The sequence below is a fragment of the Diabrotica virgifera genome, chromosome 7 (assembly GCF_917563875.1).
Source record: "Diabrotica virgifera virgifera chromosome 7, PGI_DIABVI_V3a".
NCBI classification, from domain to species: Eukaryota; Metazoa; Arthropoda; class Insecta; order Coleoptera; family Chrysomelidae; genus Diabrotica; species Diabrotica virgifera.
This window is the reverse complement of record NC_065449.1, coordinates 123,132,498-123,155,579: the sequence shown is the minus strand read 5'-3', so window position 1 is coordinate 123,155,579 and position 23,082 is coordinate 123,132,498. Positions and strand designations below refer to the sequence as shown.

The 23,082-nt window shown below is 31.0% G+C and overlaps 1 protein-coding gene across 1 annotated transcript in view; it reads left to right on the top strand.

The window, feature by feature from the left end:
• Positions 1-23,082, top strand: part of LOC114342542 (ras-related and estrogen-regulated growth inhibitor) — a 603,448-nt gene that overhangs the window by 327,690 nt on the left and 252,676 nt on the right. Inside the window, exon 3 of the mRNA XM_050656585.1 lies at positions 18,881-18,954. Coding sequence (XP_050512542.1) covers positions 18,881-18,954 — 74 coding nt within the window. The remainder of the gene's footprint in view (positions 1-18,880; positions 18,955-23,082) is intronic.

The window sequence follows — 23,082 nt, the reverse complement described above, 5'->3', positions numbered from 1 at the left end:
CTTGGTGGTAGTTTTAAGAATGTATTTAGTATTGTAAATTCTTTTTCCTCTACAAACAGTTTTAATCTGTCTATCCTTTCATTTCTCTGTCCTAGGCCAAAATCACCTATGAATTTACCGCTTCACCCTTTACCAATTTTCGCATTAAACTCACCCATAATAATAGTTATATCTTCTTTTTTAAGTCGTTTGACTGAATTTATCAACAACTCAAAGAAATGCTCTAGCTCTTCTTCTGGTTTATAGCTCGTGGGGGCATACACTTGTAATACATTTAATTTGACGGGACTAGTATTCAGTTGGATTATTATTCATCTTTCGGAAATAGGTATAAAATTTGTAGCATATTGATGTAATTTGGGAGACACGATTATTCCAACCCCATATATAAATATGTTGACCATCATCATTTCCTGAATGGTATACCAATGGTTGTCAATTATGCAAGCAACCCTATTTGGCCACATCATTTCGCTTATATCCATTATACCGATTCCGATTCTGGTCATTTCTTTAATGGTTTTATGAATTTTTCCAGCCTGATACATTGTTTTCAGATTCCACGTATATATTTTAATAATCAACTCTGCTGTTCTTAGAGACACTTTTTCAATTCTGTCACAGGGGTTTCGCTGATTAAGGACCTCGGAGGCCTTGTGGTCTAAAAGTGGATCACCTCTCCTGCCGAATCTTTGCTTCCGTAATCCATGATTAGTAACTATTTCCACTTTAGTTGGATTTGCCATGATAGCTTTACCAGAGATGTCATCAGGGACCTTTAATGCAGTGGTTTCTCATTGCCTTCTGCATTCTGATGCCGTTGACCACTTTCTTGGTTCTTCCGCTTTTGAGACCAGTTTCTCAGTCTTGCCGTTGCCCAGTAAATGGTGGATTGCGTATCCCGGCAAACACTCGGACGTCAGAGCCTCGTTAGTTATCTAGCAGGATGTACCAGATGACCACGATCTAGATCATCCTACGAGCAGGTAAGATTGACATTTGAACAGGAGAGGCTATATGTTGCGCATCACTATCCCTTAACATCCCAATATATTCCGGCGACTTTAAAGCAGTACTTCCGGTTCTATTTCTAAAACCGTAAGTCCTAGGCCAAATTTCTCACCTTTGGTTCCATCCTTGGATTATAAGCTTTCATTCCACTTCTCATTTGTCATTAAAGCTAGTTCAATAACGGAGGAGTTATTTTCACAGTCGCCGAACAGACGGACAGCCGGTCATAAAACTGGAAGTATACATTTGCTCTCGTCTTGCTAAGGTGCCTCGAATATTATATCGCTTGTACTATTCCTTCGACTTTAAAACAGTACTTCCGGTTACATTTCTAAAACCGGAAGTCCTAGGTCAAATTTCTCACCTTTGGGACCATCCTTGGATTTTAAGCTTTCATTCGACACCTCATTTGTCATTCTACGTGGTATTATGACGGAGGAGTTGTGTTTACGGACGGATGGACGAACAGACGGACAATATTTATATTATTATTAAAAGAAAACAATTATTGTCAAACTAGGTGCTAGCAGAGGAAATAGAGGACGAAGTGTTCCAAGATTACAAAAAACACGCAATATTTTAAAGAAGACAAGAAGCAGGATACTTCAAAATTATGGTAAACAACCAATTCCTCTTCTTCTTCTTCTTTAAGTTCCATCTTCTATCGAAGGTTGTAAATCGTCATGGCAATGCGGACCCTGTTGACGGCCGCTCTAAATAGGTCTGCACTACTGCATTCGAACCATTCCCGTTAGTTCTTAAGCCAGGATGTTCTTCGTCTTCCCACATTTCGCTTTCCCCAGATTTTTCCTTGCATAGTAAATTGTAATAATGATATCCACAAGGAAGAATTCAATACAATATCCTGTAACTGGCTGTATACCATTAATTACAAGCAAATTTAATGAAAAGTTCGTCTTAATAAAAGGTATATTAATTTAAAAAGCCCCTAGAAGGGCTACAAATATAAAAACAAAACGTTTTCGCTCTGAAGGCAGAGCATCATCAGTGTTACCTTAAATAAGTATAACCATATGAATTAACAAAAAATGTTAAAGTCAAAAATGATGAACAAGGTAAAAACAAAGTTTGGTTATACTTACAGGAACATGGTGAGCCACCCAGAAATACAAAGGTTAAGTGAGCCTTTAAAATGTTTTAACCTTTGTATTTTTGGGTGGCTCACCTTGTTCTTGTAAGTATAACCAAACTATGTTTTTACTTTGGTCATAATTTTTACTTTAACATTGAGTCTTAATTAATACGGTTATACTTATTTTAGATAACACTGATGATGCTCTTGTTACAGAGCGAAATCGTTTTGTTTTTATATTTGTAGCCCTTCTATGGGCTTTTTAAATTAATATAACTTTTACCAAGACGAACTTTTCATTAAATTTACTTGTAATAATGAGTATTTTTGCCCTCTCATCACATGTCCCAAGTACTTAAGTTTTCGTCTTTTGATAGTTAGTATTATTTCCGGTTGATTTCCTATCCTTCTAGTTACTTTCACGTTTGACATTCTTTGATTCCACGATATTCGTAGGATTCTTCTTAAACACCAAAATTTAAAGGGGGCCATTCTATTCAAATGGACTTGTTTCAATGTCCACGTTTCCAAGCCATAAAGAAGAGTAGAGAACAGGTAACATAAAAGCATCAAAGCCACCATTCATAGTCTAGGAAATGAAGCTGGAAAAATAGCAAAACCTCGCAATTTTTTTGTCCAGCATCGATTTGTACAAAAATTTGGGATTAGGCTCATTTCACCCTCTAGTTCATTTTCTATATTGAGCCGTTGTACGCTTTTGGTTTTTTAAGGGTGAAAACCACCCCTAATTGTAAAAAATTATAAAATAACATTTCAAACTTTAATATTGTCAACATTTGCTTCTTTTTAGTTACATAATGATTGTTTTGTGCCTTAAGATATAATATCACAATATTTCAACCCTTAAAACCACCCCTGTTAGAGCTATATATGAAAAGTTTACTTATCCTAAAAGAATAATTTCGGCTTGTGTCAATTTACATAAAAATTTGGGGTTAAGATCATCTTACCCTGTACTTCATATTCTATATCATACTCAAGGGCGTTGATTATTTTTAGGGGTGTAAACTACCCTTATTGTCAAAAATTATTTAAGAACATTGTAAACTGTAATATAGGTGTATAATAGGTTTTGACTGGTTAAATAATGATTGTTTTATGCTTTGGGATATAATATCATAATATTTAAACCCTTAAAAACCACCCTTAATAACATTGCAATTTTTATAAGTAGACAATTTAATAGATCTATACAGAAAAAAAGTAGAATTAAAGAATTACAAAAACATTTATTTACACAAAAATAAGAATTTACAAATTATATATAAAAATACACATAACAATAGTTTTTTAGTCATCCAGTATACGAACCGGCTCTGTGGTATAATATAGGGACATTGAAAATGCTCTATAAGGGGACTATTCGAATTTCTCGAAAAAAAAAAATTTGTTTTATAAACATAGCTCCTTCATTTTTGGCTATAAAACATTTGTTCAATAACAGTTTTGTAGGATTTGTCAATAGTAATAAGACTGTGTAAATTAAATTTCGTAAGATCCCCTAATTTTTAATTGAGGTGGGTTTAAAGGGCTCGAATAAGGGGATGTTTGCTCGTAAATAGATGTTTTAAACAGCTATATCTCACTAACCGTTTACTGTAATGAAGAGCTATTCATAAGAAAATTTTAGCTATTAAAAAAGCTACAATTTAGTAACTAAAATTTTTTCGTATCTCCAGTATTTTCGGAGATATTTTGAAGAAAATGATAAAAAATGCAAAATTGCAAAAAATCAATTTTTCTTTAAACTCCAATTTTTCTAAAATTAGGCAATTTAAATAGGTCAAACTTCTTGAGTATATTGATAATATTAATGTAAAAGCAATTACAGAAAGGCGAAGATCAATTTTTAGTTGCAAGGGTAGGTAGGAGGTTGTTTTCACTGTTTTTTTTTTGTTGAGAAAAATAGGTACCGATATTTTTTTGATCATAAGTTGCTCAATTTTTATGCTAGAAACTTTTTATTATTTTTTTGAAAGATCTTATTGTATACTTGAAAAAACATTACGTATGTTTTTCTGGAAAAATGCACAGTTTTCCCGTTATTTGGCTTTGATTATTTCAATTTATGCATTTGACGAAAAAAGCCAACCTTTAACCTGCCTTATCTCGGTTTGTAGAGGTCGTAAAGATATTATAGGAAAACAGTTTCGTTTGTGTTACTAAAAGATACAATTTTAATAACTACAGTTTTTTTGATTAAATGCATATTTTTCGAGTTATTCTTAAAAAGCCCTCTAAAAAAGTCTATTTTTCCGTCGAAAAACTGTTACTTTCAACCACGAATAACTCGAAAAATATTAGTTTTACGAAGAAAATGTAAAAACCATTTTTTTCTTTAAATTAATTTTTACATCGATTTACATGGTTAAAATGTAATAAAAAATTCCCACCCGCGAGATGGGGTAGCAACTACCCCCAAGGTTTTAGCGTACAGCAGCATGATATAGAAAATGATCCTTGGACTATTCCCTACCTTCTGTGAAAATTTCAAGTAAATCCATGCTGGACAAAAAAATTGCGAGTCAAAATGCTTCATTTCCTCGACTATCATTAGAAAATGAATAAATGAGACATACCTACTTATAAAAACAAGTTCACTTCACAAACTGCTAAAAAGCTCTCAAATAAAAAACTCCGAAAAATTTTACAAACTGCTAAAAATCCGCTGTGTCTAGGTACACGCTAACGTGTACGCAAATAAAAAAGTTATGTACACGCGAATTAAACTTCATCAAGCCAGTGACGTCATTATTTAGCGTGCGCAGTGACTGTATATTTTGGTACACGCTATTTTGATATGTTTAGTATTTGTTTGATAAAAAAATATTTGTTTTTATGGGAAGGGGAAGGGAAGCAGGACTATTCGGATGTTTTAAGTTTCAAACTTAATTGTAGTAAAGCAAATATATATACCTTGTATAAAAGTATATTTTAGGTTAGCAAAATAAATGTTTAGTTGACATGACATGTACAAAATACTGTTAAAATATTTTTTATAAGTAAGTTAATTATATAGTCGGTTCGCTAAACTCAGACACAACTGGCTAGTGATTTTAGTAAGTAATTTTGCCAATTTGGTAAAATTGCCAAAAAAATAATTATTAAATATTTAATAATTACTAAATATTTTGTAATTTTGCCAACTTTGCCAAAATTGGCAAAAAACAAAACAATTACAGACTAAAATCACTAGCCAGTTGTGTCTGAGTTTAGCGAGCCGACTACACCAGTTTATAAACCACTGCTGTTGTGTTTATTTCTATTTATACAGGGAGTTGAACTTGTTACGATTTTCATAGAAAATTGGTTATAACTTTGTAAATACCCTGTATAACATAATAAACCTTTATATTTTTGTGATGTAGACGTTAAGAAGATTTCGAACATAAAATAAAATATAGGGTGTTCGATTTAAAAAAAAACGTAAGTTTGGTCTGCCACTATGTTATCGAACGCCCTGTAACATTCTTACTAATTTTGTAATATGAAGCTCAAAGTTTGCTCAATCGCCCTGTATATTTTATCTTAACACTTCTGCTACCCACGAATTTTTGTCTCTTATCTTTTTCATACTGTTTTAAAATGTTGTTAAATTAATTAAAAGAAATAAATAATTGTCCACATTCCATAATTAATTTAAAAACAAACACTAAAGAGTAAAAAATAAGAAATATCTTTACTAATCAACAATAATTTACTAATCTCTTTACCACTCTGACACTCGCGGTATTCTCAAGTTAGCGTGTATGCAAAAAAAAACCAGTAAGAGTGCACGCTAAATAGTGACGTCACTGACTTGATGACGTTTCGCGTGTACCTAACTTTTTTATTTGCGTACACGTTAGCGTGTACCTAGACACAGAGCTAAAAATCTCTAAAATAAAAATCTCCGAAACACGCCCACAAACCACACAAGCAGTACACCGCAATCACTGCCAAGCTATTAGCGCGATGTTTCAGCGATGAACGAGCCAGCCGCTCCAGTAAAAACGTATCTTGTAACTTGTGAAGTGGTAACGATTAATTTCATTTGAAGATTTAGATTGATAAGATTTTTTTACCAAAAAAAAGTGAGCAGCTTTATTTTGAGCGTAACTTCCTTACTTTTAATGCTAGAAACTTTTTTGAACAACAAAAATAAAGCCTTTTAAAAGACTTCAAAAAATTTAAAATGAATTTTTTCTACGAACGTGCAAAAATGTCTATTTTCGCGCACGCATTTTAGTTTAGAAAGTTTCACAGTTATTTTTCCGCACCGTGTTACTTTTCCGCACGCGGTTTTTACTTTTCCGCACGCGTGTTAATTTAGATATGTTAATATGGCCTTAAAGTAATTATAATACATGCAATAAACTAATATTTAGATATTATTTACTAATTTATTTCAAATATATCTTATTGTGTTCCTGTTTTAATGAAATTAACGCGACAATTCGATGAAATAAAATTATTTTGACATAATATTCGAAAGTCAAATCGGTAGACAATAACAGTCGTTTTGAATCATCGTCATGGAAACCAAGATCGTCGTCATGCTATCTAATTATATTGAAAGTTTGGTTTTGACAACCTTGTCAAAGAATTAATTTGTGTATGTATTTTCATATTAATTAAATTAATTGATTAAGATTTGGTAATTTTTTAAAGACTCTTAGAAAAAATATTGTTCGTAACTCTTGCAGAAAGTCTCTTTTCCGCACTCGACTGCTTGCTGAACTCCCGCTTCGCGTCGTTCGGCAAACTGCAGTCACGTACAGAAAATAATGACTTTCTGCACTTGTTAGGAAAATAACTATTCCCTAAAAAGTGATTCCTTTTTGGGTTAATTCACGTTGAAATATTCGATTTGGAATTTGGCGAGTATGAACCTAGTTTTCATTAGTAGAAAACTCTTCTTTTACTGGATCTAGGGATCTAATACATTTACATTTTTTCACTTTTTTATAGGCTATATTTTTGCTTAGAATGTTTTTTCGGTAAAATACTTATAGTCTAAGATCCGATATAAGGTCGAACTGCACCGATCTGTTTAATGGAAAAAAATTATTTTATATGTAAATTAGTATGTTAAACATTATAAAATACAAAGGGTGCCCGATAAAATCCTGTTCTGACTATAATTAATTAATAATTAAAAAATGATTTTTTTTTTGACTGACGTGTTTAACAAAAAAAATTAACACTATCGGTAAGTGCAAAGCCTATAGGATATGTAAAAATAGGGGTGCCTGTAAAAAGCCTGTTCTAAATAAGGGTTGCCTAATTTTTAAAATTTTACAGCGTCTACTTATGAATAATTGAACATGTGTAAAACTTTATTATTACTAATTTTACGAAAAAAAGTTATTCTTTATAAAAAGTTCTGCATGATGTAAATCCTATGATTCAACCATCAGATGTCAAATTTTGTGAATCTTATACGAGTTATATCAAAAAAAGTTAATTTCGGTCAAGAGTGAGTTCGACCTTTCGAAAATTGTTATTATGAAACGGTATTAATAATCAAAAAATATGTATTAGCGCGCAATTACATCACTCTAATTAAAAAAAAATTTGCAAATTTTTCCGAAATTAGATTCTAAACTTGATTTTTATTTCTTACAAGTAGGATAACTCTTTTATTATCAATTTTGCGAAAAAAAGCAATTGTTCATAAAAAGCTTTGAATTGTCTAAAACCTAAGGTGCAGCCATCATCGATTTTATAAATTTTATACGGGGTATGTCAAAAAATACGAATTTCACTCGGGAAAAAAGTTATTCAGCATTAAAAGTATGTTGCAATATAGAATTATATCCTTAAAATTGGAATATTCTGAAATATAAAAGTATGAAACAACTCTTGAGCGAAATTCATTGGCAAAATTGGCAAAAAAAGGAAAATCACTGGCAAAAGCTCGCAATATATGTAGGTACAGTGGAACCTCGATAACTCGGATTAATCGGGACCGCGACCGATTCGGGTTATCGAAAATCCGAGATAGCCGGAGAATATGGTAAAAATTAATAAAATACGGTATACTTACAGATAAATTCTGTTAGAATTGAAATAACATGAAATATATTTATAAATCGACGCTGTCACGCCAAAACGGCATAAACGACATTAACCTGATTTTTCAGGAAACACAAAAAACTGATTATTTTTATTTTTACCAATTCTGCTTATCTGCAAACTGACTCAAAAAAATTGGTGATTTTTTTTTCAAATTTTAACATTTTGTAAACATTAATGTGGCTGAAAATACTATGTGAAATAAATTAAAAACTAGAAAATGGCGCTTGTGTCCAATCAATATATAACATTGGTGAATATGCCAAACTTACCTCTGGCGTTTGCGTCGATCGCATTGTTGTAAGGTTAACCGAAATGGCGCTTAAAAAGGATATATGCCATTAATGAAAAAAAAACGAAAATTAAAAATTGTCGTTTATGCCAACAAGAAAAATTATGAAATTACGAAGATTTTTGATTGATTTTATTTTTTATTAATCAAAAATACATTCTAAGTTAAAAACAAAACTCTAAATTCTTTAAACATGTTTTTGGTGCTAGGATGAAATACTTAAAAATAAATAATACTCAAATAGAAGAGCTGTACAAAAATTGGTATAAAAATAAAACTCAAAAAACACTTTCAAAGAACAACAACTTAAAACCTAAGAAAACACAAAAATCAGAGGTACATAAAAATAGTTATTTTTTAATTTCTAAAACAAATAAAAAATAATTATTCACAAAAATAACATAAGATTTACTTCTTTTATATAGTTCAAAATAAAAGTTAGTAAAAAAACAGAAAAATAACAGAAAAATATTTAACAACTTTTAACTTTTAAACAATTTAAAAAAAATTCACTCCGTTTCATCTTCTACATCTGTTTCATCCAGTTGATCTGGAACTATGTTGTTCATTTTTAGAGATAAATATTCTGCATGATACTCTGGTTTAATAATCAATTCTGTTGCTAAGTTGAAACATGATGTGAGATCGTGACTAAATATTTATTCTTCTGCTGCAACGTCTGGTGGTTCCTCAAAGATGATAATGTTATTGCTAAAAGCTTCTGCAATGTTGGCATTATAAATGTCATAAACCTCTAAGGGGAATATAGGGGAATTATTGCCAGTCTGTATATCATTTTGTGCTACTTCGGTATATGACTTATTTTCATTTAGTAAGACCATTATTTTTTACTTCTGCTAAAATACTATGGCATAAACGCCAAAAATCGATCGCCATTTTTAGCTATATAAAATTGATTTGAACTATATGCTGTAGTACAAAAATAATTGTTCATCACACTAGTACAAAGTTATAATAAAACATTTTAAAATAAACTTTTTATTTGCGCAATTTTTAAAAAAGAAACCTGCATAAGAATACCATTGAGGAATGGCGCTTGTGTCAACCACGATGTAAATATTTGGTTTTGACATAAACGCCTCATAGTTTTTAAAGAAATTCAGGGTGTTTACGCTTCAAAAATCAATACAAATTGATAATATTGCAGAGGTAAGTAATATCATATTACTTATCCATAAAAATTGTAAAAATACATACCTTTACTATTATTACTGGACCGAACTGTACACAATGATAATCTTATGGGCACTGGCGGTTGTGTCAATCATTGTTCACGTCGACCTTCACGTGCGTGACTAGACTGGCGTTTATAAAAATTTTAAACCAATATTACACCTATTTCACTTTGTTTTCGGTTATGCCGCGGTGACTGTCTGGTGCGGAAATTAAAATCCTATTTTTTCGTGCATCTACCTCAAAACTGGCCATTTTGGCGTTTATGCCGTTTTGCCTTGGCAGCGTCGAAATATGCACAGTACCTACTCATTAAAATTACTAAAAAAACACCAAACCCAAACATAAGCAAATGGAAGCGAACAATACAAGACACACAATACTAAATACCATTGTTTATAAAAGAATTTTTTAAATAGTCTTTCCTAAACAATGCTGACAGTCTGAAATAAAAAGGAATAGATACTACAGACAGGTGGCTGTTGTTTCTGCGGCGTGTGCTATGAGTCATTTTTAATATCGTATAGTTCAAATTACACACATAAGTACACATTATCTCTGAAATATTATATTACATACATTTTTATTGTTGAAAGGTTTGTCTGATAATTAACTATTTTGATTGGAAATAAGCCACAATTAAATTGAAAAATACAAAATATTGAAAATCAAAATGTTTATCTGATGAAATTCGGTCCGGGTTAGCCGGACTTCCGGGTTATCGGGGGCCGACTTATCGGGGTTCCACTGTACTTATATAATTACAAGTACTATGAAATATCCAATAATTTGGAAATATATTTACATTAGATTAATTAAAAAAACTGTAAACATTAAATATTGAAATATATTATAATATATTTTTCAATACAAATCCTAAAATCAGTCAGGAATTTAGACATTTTTGACAACTTTTTTGAAAGGAACGTTCGATATTTTCATATATTTAGCTGTTGCCTGGAAACGAAAAATATCTGTATGGAAATCTTATTTCCTTACAGGAAATGCCTGTAAGGAATAGTATACTGTACATTAAATAAGAAAAAACGACATATTTCTCACGAGCGCTAACATTTGTTAGCACGAGCCGAGGAACTCGGCGAGGGCCGCAAATCAAGCGAGGGAGAAATATGTAATTTTCTCATGTGTTGTACACTGTACTTTTTCTATGGATGCGGTATTCTCAAGAGTTCAAACTTCAAAATTTAATAGTTTTGGTGCTTTTAGGTATATTATATGCAAAAATTGAAATAAAATCATCACATTTCCGACTTACTGTAGCCTTCTTTCTTTAATTGTAAGTTCAACTTCCTTCTCTTTACCTATTTTTCTCAGTACTTCTTTGTCCGTACCTCTATCTACCCAGGAAACCCTCACAATTCTTCTATAGGTCCACATTTCAAAGGCGTTAAGCCGTCTCATTGTCTCCACATTTAACGTCCATGGTCCATAACTTATGGTTTTGAATAATAAAATTCTTGTACTGAATAAAATATGTTTAATAACTATTTTTTATTTTTTAATTTGAAATTTTGACAACTGACATTGTTCATTTATATTTACATCCTTGAAAAAGATAAACGTTTCAAGTAACTATGTGTTGCTTTCTGGTTGCAATTTATAACGATATTTAAATGCTTTATTTGTAATGAATAATATATGAGCGCACATATAACCGGCAAAATAACGCAAAAGATGGTAAACATATTAAGTTGTAAGATAAAAAGAGATGAACCTAGTGGAGATGTTAAATTTAGCGATAGTAACTTATAGATTGACATTATATTGATTGTTTTCCACCTTTAAACGTATCGGACGAGTTTTTTTATGCAATGGCATAGACGTTAGTCATTCAGCCAGTTGCAATAAAGACTATACAATCCTATCCCTAATACAAAAATAAACACAATCAATATACTAGTACAATAAATAACACAATACAATAATAATACAATAAAAACAATGATGGATTTCTGATAAACTGATATAACATTTATGATAAAAGGATGCAAATCTGAACATAAATCATAAAAAATTTCACTCCCGCGTACAAATTTTATAGGACTGTGTGTGTATTTGACAAGAAATCTATAATGATATTATATATTTGTTGTGAGCCTGTAGCCAACAGAGACTGGATATTGAATGGTGCATGCATATTAAGTTTAATTAAATTTTCATAGAGAGAGTTTGAATGCTGTTGAAACTTAGTACATTCAAAAAAGATATGATCAAGATCACCCTGTTTTCCGCAATGTTTACAATTATCATCTTCAATCACATTTATTTTATATAAATGACTTGGATAGCATGCATGCCCAAAACGTAGTCGATTTATAGTTGTTATATACTTACGTGGAGCTTTAAAACTCTTAAACCAAGTACTTTGTGGAATCACTGGTTGTAAAGTGGTGTATCTTGTGGGGTTTGTTAAGCAGTAAAGATTCCATTGATCTTTTCATATCAATAGTTGGTTTCTTTTAAAAATAGTAATAACATCTGATACACATAAAGAATATGACAATAAAGTGCCTGATGTTATACTGGATTTAGCTAAGTATTCTACATATTCATTATCCTTGAGTCCAATATGTGCCTTAACCCAAATAAATTTTATATGGAAGTCAGAATCTTCTAAACGCTTTAACATATCCTTTATTAAAAATATGTAAGGATTACTAAATGTTTTGGGCAAAAAAGTATTTTTAATATTCTGTAAACCTGATAGGCAGTCTGAAAGAATTAACGTTTTTTTAGTATAAGAGTTTTTAATATATTTCAACGCTTCGAGTATGGCCAATGATTCCGCAGAAAAAATTGAAAACTCGTTGGGAAGTTTGTACTTGCATTCGAATCCTCCTAAGGGTAAAAAATAAGCACAGCCAGTCCCTTCTCTTGATTTAGATTCATCTGTGTATCTAACTGTGGCATCACTGTAGCAGTTCAAAATAGATTTCAGGATATTGTTGCTGATTATGGTGTTTTCGTTGTATGTGGATATTATTACATCAGTGTTATGGAAGAGAGTGAAGTAGTCTAAGTTTTTGTCAACTGTGTTCAATTCCTTTGAAAAAATAGGATTGATCTGTAATGCAGTGCATAAAGGCGGAGATGGTTTTTTAATCCAATACTTGTGAGTAAGATCTGATTCGTTAAGATAACATATACATACTGGAAATAATTCGAAATTTGTAGAGTGTGCTTTGAGTACCCATTTTTCGCTTAGTAAATTTCTTCTAATCTCCAAAGGAGGCTCAGAAGCTTCAACATGTATTGGTTGTATAGGAGTAGATCTTATAGCACCTAAACAGATTCTCAAGGCAGAATTTTGGAAAACGTCAATTTTTCTTAAAAGGTTTTTGGAAGCAGAACCGTAGAGAGTAGCACCATAATCTATAATGGATCGTATAAGTTCTATAAAACAATAAAGATGTTTCAACATCGCAGCCCCACCACGCTCTAGTTGTCATTCTAAGGAAATTACTACCTTTATTACATCTATCCAGCATATATTGTATGTGTTGTTTCCAAGTTAGTTTTTTGTCCAGAATGAGGCCCAGATATTTGACAATATTATTAAATTCAAAAGATTGATCACTCAGTAATACAACTTGGTTTATAGGAAGGTTGTGTCTTGTAAAGACATATACTGCTAATTTGTTAATTGATAAATTTAAGCCGTTCTCTAAGAACCACGGAAAGAGGGAACTACAAACTGTACTTAGGTTTTGCATACCGTTTTCATATTTCTTGCTTTCTTTATAGACACAAAAGTCGTCTGCATATTGTATGATTTTGAATGGGATGTTGTTTATTTGCATCTTATGTATGTCAGAGGTGTACACATTGAATAAAATTGGTGATAATACTGAGCCTTGTGGTATACCGTGATAATTATGTCGAGGTCCTATTAGTTTGTTATTATGATCTCTGATATAAATTACTCTATCTGTATAGAAACCGATTATTGTGTTAACTAAAGCAGTTGGCATATGAAAAAATTTACCATTTTATGTTTTATGGTTGATAAACAAACTGAGTCATATGCTCCTTTAATATCTAAGAATAGTGCTGCTAAGTAGTTATTTTTAGTTAAGTTATTCTGTACATCTACAACAAGTGTTGTTATAGCGTCTAGAGTTCCAAAACCTCTTTTGTAACCAAACTGGTTTACTGGGAGTAAATTCTCTTTTTGTAACCACCAATCTAATCTAAATTTTATAAGCCTTTCTAAAGTTTTAAATATACAAGACTGTAAGGATATTGGTCTATACGAACTTACGATGTTTGGGTCTTTTCCGGGTTTAAGGATAGGAACAACTAAGATGTTTTTGAAAGAATCGATAACTATATTTTTTTGGATGATATCATTGAAGATATTTAAAAGAAGTTTTTTAGCAACATCTGGTAGGTTGGTTAACATGGGGTATTTTACGTGATCGACACCAGAAGTATTTATGCGGTTTTTAAGGGCAAAATCTAATTCAGTTTCAGAAAAAGGTTTTAACAGGAAGTGATTATTTGAATAATGAATTTGTGTAGAACGTGTAGGTGAATTTTGAGCAAATGGAGGACATACTTTATTAAAAAACTCGTCTAACAGATTATCATTGAAGGGTTTTATACTAATAGGTGCTTTTCGGTTCATTTTGTTGGCTTGTGACAATATCTCCTTAGAGGAGGTATTTTTGCTTAAATTAGAACACCGTTTAATCCAACTAGCTTTGGCTTTTTGTTTCAACTGTTTTTTAGTATGAGAAGTAACTTTCTGACAGTTTAGATAATTATCAAGGGTTGGTGAACGTTTATACAATGCTAATGCTTCTTTTCTCTCATTGATTATCAGATCGAATTCTGGGTCCCACCATGTTGTAGGCGATCGGTTTTTGGATTTAAAAATTTTGTATTGAGGAATAGATCTATCTGCAGCATAATTAATGCAATCTATTAGAAAGCTATAATTTTTATAAGTATTGAGAGAGTTATTGTAGTTGGAAAACATGTTTTCAATTAAGGATGAATACAAGGACCAATTGGCTTTCTGGATCTTCCATTTGCTTTTTGGATAAATTATTTCTTGTGAGGTGTTGGTTATTGAAAAATTCATAGTTATAGCAAAATGATTCGAGCTTAAAGTGTCAGATAAAACTGACCAAGTGAATTTACTGGCTATATTAGCTGTACAGAGTGAAATGTCAATCATAGATTTTTGCGTACCATATCTAGAAAGATATGTAGGTTCTCCATTATTCAAAATTACAAGATCTAGGTCTTCGATACTACTAAAAATTTGATTACCAACTGGATCATTACGCAGTGAACCAATAGTGAAAAAATGCACTATTTATTGCAATGTAGCTAGGAAGGATATTTCCTTCAAAGGTGACTATCATTGTCCTTTTGGGTACATAGTTAGTTTTTCCATCGGTGTCAACTTTTCTGTAAGTTCTTCTAAAGGTTACTATGGGGGAGGGAGATTTACTATTATCTGACAAATACTTTTCATCATATTGTGTATCAATATCTCTTATTAGACCTCTAATTTCTAGTAAATGGTTAGGGACATACGCTACTAAGTTTTGGTCTTTTAATTTTATATTTTTCACCAAATTATTTGCATCTACTATTGACCTTAACAAAACTTTAATTCTGTTTTTTCCAATGGCTTTAATTTCAATAATATTAGGAATGTTCAATGTTTTATGCAAGATGTCTGCAACAGTAAGTGGATGTAAACGACCAATATCCTGATTGTTTGATTTTTCTATATATACATAAACGTTATTAAAATTGTACTTATCTGATGCAACGTTGAACAATTTTTTCTCTAAAACTTTTTGCGGAGGTGGGATTTGTTGTGTCGGCACTTTAATAAAATCTCTGGTTTTAGTTGTAATTTTCGCAGTAGAATCATCCAAATTTTCGATTAAACTTGATTCAATAATATCCATTTCACTATTCTCACTAACACCTAAAAAGTTTTCACTTAATGGTGTCCTTGGGGAAAAAGCTTCCCCCATTGGGGGTCGCTTATATACCTGTTAGCGCACTTAATCAATATCAGTTTTTAAAACACCTATATTAATTAACAACAAACACTAAAAGTGTCCTTTTTTCTACTAATTAACTCACTAAATAGTTATTTTTATTAAGAGCAGATTTTAATGGGCGCTGTCATTTTGACGTTTTGCGTGACAATGTATCGGACGAGTTTGAGAAATGCCACTGTCACAGTGACAGTTTTAGTTGACATACTCCTCTGATACGTCTAAAGGTGGAAAAAAAATAAATATAATGTCAATCTATAAGTTATTATCGCTAAATTTAACAACTCTACTAGTTTTGTTCCCTTTTATCCCACAATTTAATATGTTCTCCATCTTTTGCGCTATTTTGCCGGTTATTAGCACGCTCATCACTGTATCATATTGCGAGTTTTTGGCAGTGATTTTCCTTTTTTGCCAATTTTGCCACGTTGGCCGATTTTGCCAATGAATTTCGCTTAAGAGATTTTTTATACATTTATATATTTCAGAATATTTCAAATTATAATGATATTCTTCTATATTGCAACATATTATATTTAATACTGAATAACTTTTCTCCGGAGCGAAATTCAAAATTTTTTTATATACCTCGTATAAAGTATATAAAATTGATGATGGCTGCAGCTTAGGTTTTAGACTATTCAAAGCTACTTATGAACAACTGCTTTTTTTCGCAAAATTGATAATAAAAGAGTTATCCTACTTGTAAGAAATAAAAATGAAGTTTAGAATCTAATTTCAGAAAAATTTGCAAATTTTTTTTTTAATTATAATGATGTAATTCCGCACTAAAACATATTTTTTGGTTATTAATACCGTTTTATAATAACAATTTGCTAAAGGCCGAAGTCACTCTTGGCCGAAATTAACATTTTTTGACATAACTCGTATAAAATTGACAAACTTTGACATCTGATGGTTGAATCATAGGATTTACATCATGCAGAACTTTTTATAAAGAATAACTTTTTTTTCGTAAAATTAGTAATAACAAAATTTTACACATGTTCAATTATCCATAAGTAGACGCCGTAAAATTTTAAATATTAGGCAACCTCCATTTAGAACAGGCTTTTTACTGGCACCCCTATTTTTACATATCCTATAGGCTTTGCACTTACCGATAATGTTAATTTTTTTGTTAAACATGTCAGTCAAATTTATAAAAAAAATGATTTTTTAATTATTAATTAATTATAGTCAGAACAGGATTATATCAGGCGCCCCTTGTTTTTTATAATGTTGAACATACTAATTTACATATAAAATAATTTTTTTCCATTAAACAAATCGGTGCAGTTCGACCTTATATCGTATCCTCTGCTATTACTTTTTGAGTTATTTTACTTTTATTACTTTTCTTCATTGACATATATGACCTTTGTGTATGCCAAATTTCATGTTAATCTAAGCGGTTCATTAATATTTATAGGTTTTGCAATATTTTACCGTAAGCAAACGGGCTAAGATGACTTATATACTTTCTCACCACGGTCAAAGAATTTTGGTCTAGCACTTGACGGAAAAATAAAGGAAGGAGCTATACACAAAAATTGTAAATAATATGATAAGAGCTATATGCAGACGCCAACATAATAAAAAGGAATAATAAAACAAGTAAAACACAGAAGACTTCTTCTTCTTCTTCTTCTTCTTCTTCTTCTTCTTCTTCTTCTTCTTCTTCTTCTCTCTCTATAAGCAATTCTGCTTATTCGTTGGCGGATTGATACTTCTATGGAAGGTTAGCACTCCATCTTTTGCGCGGTCGGCCGATACTTCTTCTACCGATTGGTGGTTTATCTCTTGCTGTTTTGACCACACGTGTTTCCCCCATTCTGGTTATGTGGTTATTCCATTCTTTTTTTCTATTTAGTGTCCATTCGTTTTTACACTGTACGTTACATTGTCTTCTAATATCTTCACTCCTCTTTCAATCACTTAGCGTATTTTTTGTAATTCTTCTCAGTACTCTCATCTCTGCCGTTTCTAGTAGTCTATGTATTGTGGCTGTATCGGATCTTGTTTCTGATGCATATGCCATTATTGGTATTACACTGGCTTTATAAATTCTTGATTTCGTCTCAGTGTTAATATGGCGGTTTCGCCATATTATAGTGTTATTAAGGCATCCTTCCAGTCTATTTGCTTTTTGTACTTGATTTCTCACTTCTTTGTCCAGGTCTCCGTATCGTGATAATGTAATTCCAAGGTATTTTACTTCCATTACTTGTTCACATTACTGATACAATCAATTTCTATTTTACATCTGATTGATTCTTTACTGATTACTATTATTTTAGTTTTCCAGGATGAAATTGTCATATTTATATTGAAATCTTTTGCTCTTATGTTAAATCTGTGGGCTAATCTTTGCAGATCTGTGGGCATAAAAACCCTCGAAACTCCAGATGTGCTCTAGCAGTAACCATGTACACCAGATGCTTCGGGGGTCGGTCTGATTGCGTATGTGTGTTCAGTGACCCCAAAAACCCCTTGAGTAGCAAAATCTGGCCCTTAATATATTTTCACATGTTTATGAACTTTTGGATACATTTTATGCCCTTTAAAGTGCAATCATGCATTTCTACCAATTTTTGTATAGTGAATATATCTAGACTTTCTTCCTGACGTCATGCGTCATCTTGAACACAATGTAAAAAGTTGCAAGTGTCTAGGTGCTGTATTTAAAAATATATTTATTAATTTGTTTTCAATGCTAAATATCCTGGTCTAAAACACTTCACAAGGAATTAAAGATGCCTTTTATCGGAAAAAAAATCCATGGAGCCACGGAATCACAAAATGAACGTACGATTCACCACGAAAATGAGTTATTAAGGGAATTATTCTACACTGGCCTTGCTCAAGGAGACTACATAGAACCTGGCCCCAAGACCTACTTTAAAACTAAAATATAAATAGAATAAAGTGAGACATCATTGAATGGCTCTCTTTTACAACCAAAGCCATGACATCTTATATGGTTTACCTAGTACTCTGTAATAATGTAGATTGTAAATCAAAATAGTTATATGTACAAAAAACAGTATTACTCCTAATAAAATGAGTAATGCTTCAGAATATTTATCTCAGATTTACAGCTCAAACTTAGTTATTATCTTGTGATAACATTTTAAAAAATTTTGATTATTTATTTTGTTTTAGAAAGTAGGTATAAACACGAAGTTTTAGTGGACAATGAACCTATATTATACGAAATATTGGACACGTGTCCGAAGGTAAGTTATATAGTGTCAATATGAATTAAAACCAATTGCTTATCTAAATTAAAACTATTGTTTGTTTAATCGGACAAATGCTTTTACAACCAATAAAAATGTTTAGAGCAACGGTTCTCAATCTTTTTGAGTCATGTACCACCAAATATTTTTCAATATTTTTGGTACCACCTAACTTACATATCTATCTAGCTAGGTGATCTAATTAACTATAATAGTGGTGCTAATTTTGGCTGTTTTGCGTTTTGTGTACCACCTCAAATAATTAAATGTACCACCAGTGGTACATGTACCACAGATTGAGAACCGCTGGTTTAGAGCATACATCTGACCCTATAAAACAAGAAATATTAATTGTTTAAAGTTATTAAAACGTAACACTAACACTATTAGGTATCACTAAAACTTGTATATATTAAAAATTATCAGTGGTAATTACACGAGAGCTCTAAAAGTAAGTGTCACGAGGGCAAAAGAAATCAGTAATTTTTAAGAACTAAAGTGTAATTCGGTAAGATTATTTAATGAATAAAACTCTGTTTTAGAACATTTTACCCAATATTTTATTGATATCTTCGCCTGAATATTTACTAAACCTGTTCGTGGTGTTCTATTTGACAAGTTATAAAATAATAAATCAAATTTTGGGTATCTGACGTAACACTTGACGAACGACGTAAAATTATCAGTATAATTACACGAAAGCTCTAAAATTATCGATTTGTATGCGAGTGACACTTTAACAGTTTTTAATATTATTTTGTAATTAATTATTTTGAATTTGTCACAAATTAATATATTGTTAATTTTGAAATTATGTCAAAGTGCCACGACGGCAAAATAAACAAACTGATAATTTTTAAGAGCTCGAGAGTAATTTGTTAGGATTTGTTAGTAATTTCTTAGGATTTAATGCAATTTTTAGCACTCCATACGAGCGTTAAAAATGCTACTTTAAGGCACTAGTGCTTTAAAACTTTTATGGCACTGCAGTTCGTATTGACCGTATAGGCAATTTTGATTTAATGACAAAAAAATATAAAAATGAAATGTCAGTCAAGTTCAAGTAAAAGTTTTTGTAGATATTGTCCTGTAATTACGTTTGTAGAAAAAAAATTGTATGATATTCGTGTTAAAAAGTACATTTTTAAGGCACTTATGTGAATTGCAGAACTCGCTATAGCTCATTCTGCAAACTTTCACATTCGTTCCTTAAACGTGTACTTTTAACACTTATATATCATAAAGAACTATTATATTCCATTTGCTACTTACTTCAAAATTTTTATTATGTTTATCGTCATTTATCAAATATTCTAAATTGTTCCACATATCTTTGAAAGATCTGGAATGATTTTTTTTTCTTTTATAGTGATTGCTCATACTAAATTACGTAACTAAAAACTTTTGTACTTTCTAATACTAGAAATGTTGTAACTTAAAAGTGATTATTTGTCGCTAGAATCATGGAGCATATTTCTTTGTAATCCTGTAAGTCTTGATTTGGATATGAATATCAAGCAATGTAATAATATTATTATTTTCAGACAAAAAAGTTACTTTGCTATTTACATTATGTGAGTTCTTAAATAATTCTCCATGGTATGGATTCCAAATCAGATTTAAATTGATTACCATTTAAGTTTTTAAAATTACGACCAGCAGTAAATTTTGTTTTATTGGTGTTTACCTCACAGCTTACTTTTAACATGGGAATGGGACGTTTCGCCGCAAGCCCGTTTCGCAGCGTTTCGCCGTGAGCCAATTTTTTGCTAAATGTTTCTTCCTCAAGAATGGCGTCCCCTCAGAGGTTAAATTTTTTTTATTTTTTTTTAAATTTTGTTTTGCAGTAGTACCTGATTCTTAGTTCTGTTTTGTATATAAGATGTTTGTTACACTTTTATAAAAATATTAACCTTTGAATAAATTATTTCTCCGAATTTAATTATCAAGTACTAATCCAGTGGTTACGTTCGAGTATGGCACATCATTATTATATTATTATTCAAAACAAAATACCAAGTATTTGAATAACGGTAAATGATTTAAATAGCTTCTTATAGTCCAGAGAAATAAGAGTTTTCTCGTGACACATCCCCCTCCAGGCCGAAACCAAATTTTTTGAGTAGTATAGACATCTATATTAATAACCTTTATGTTACCTGCAGCCGATTTTGATGATATACATAGTTATAAACAAAAAATAAAGATAAAAAACGGTAAATTTTTTCTTTTCTCGTCGATAACCAAAAAGCATTTTAAACAAATTTGAAAGGAAGAAACTCATAAATCGTCTAAAAAATTTCAATATGGCGTTTGCTGAATATGCTATCCTTATTGGTTGCTTAGAAAATCATAAATTTTGAGTTTTTTAAATATTCATAACTTATGTAAAAATTAACTTAGAACCTTCTTATTACACGAATTGCTGAGACTTCTGGTGCTTAAATTATATTATAAATTTCAAAGCAATTGGTCAAATAGTTTAAAAGTTATTTAATTTGTTTATACCAAATCCTTTTTTTTGCAACACTATAAGTCAGAAAGTTATGAGGTTACAGTAAGATTTCTGACAGTTCATGGAAGAAGAACATTTGTACTATTGACTTAATTAAAAAAAAATGAAAAAAGTTATTTTAAACTGTGTAAAAATTTGCAAAACACGTCGATTTTTTGCCTACTTATAAACAATTAGAATAACTTTTTAACCGTTCCCCGTATAAATTTTTTTTTCATATTTGGAAAGACTGGAAATACTTTGGAAACGGCCGCGGCGAAACGTCCTAGACCCCTTTATCATTATTAATTTATGATAACTTATTTCTGGAATATGTTTTATTTCAATTGGAATTTTTTTATCCTGACTTAATGTGATCACATAAATTCAGTAGGTTGGATGTAGATTTTGTGATTCTTGTTGCTTGATTTATCAGCTGCTTTAACCCAAGTTCATTTAAAAAATCAGTAACGTAAAAAAACGCTAAAGTCATCCAAGAACACTAAAATATGATCTACTAAAGGTAATATTGAAGATAGGACTGTTTCAAAACAATCGAAAAAAGTTTTATAAAATATTTCATTGGAATTATAGCACACACCGATAGCAAATATCTTATTTTTAAACGAAAGCTTTAGCCATATCTGTTGTATTACATGTGTTGATTGCATAAAGGTATAATTTATATTACTCTTTAAATAAACACATACACCTCCACCCGTAGTATTTTTATTTCTATCAACTCTCATAAACTGATAACCAGGAATACTAATAATATGATTAGAAACACCTCTACTTAATCAGGTCTGACATACACGTCCAAATCATTATCCAGAACAAGGTTTTTTACATCTTTAAAATGAGGAACTAAAGATCTAGAATTAGTGTGAGCACATTTTAGATTATTCATCATTTGCTTGAATCGGATACATATATTTTAAGTAGATCTAAAATAAACAAAGATTTGATTAACATGTCTTACAAATAGTATCATTGACTGAATATAGACTATAAGTAATAAAAATTCCCCAAATTACCTGTAATAATTGTAGTAAATAATAAATCTCTCAAATGTAAATAAATGTGTATACGCAACTAAATAAAATGAAAATTATATCATAACTGCTAGTTACGATACCTACTTAAAATTAGTAATAATCTGGGCTAATTAGCAAAATACAAGGAAAAAATTTTTTGGCTTATAAACAAATAGAATATCTCGGGCAATATTAAACTAAATTAAATTGTGAAAACGGTGTTCAAAAAGCAGCAGCAGGACGCTTCTTTTAAAAGAAAAAACGTTTAATTACGATGAGTGGTTCCTGAGATACAACCGGTGAAAGTTGACCGGAATTTACGGCAAAGATATAAACAATAGGATCATAATTTTTACACCATCACCTTTTTATTTTTGTCCTCTTTCTCCACACCAATTTTCATATCTTTAAAATACTCATAACATATATTATTATAATAAAAACTATCGATAGTACGTGTGAAAATTGCCAAAAGTAGCAAAATTCCAATCAAAAATTAGGTTGGAGAAAATGTAACCCCTTAAAGTTCAAAATCGGTATACGTTAAAAAAATGCATTTTCTCGGCTTCTCATGGAGCAATTTCCTTCATTCTT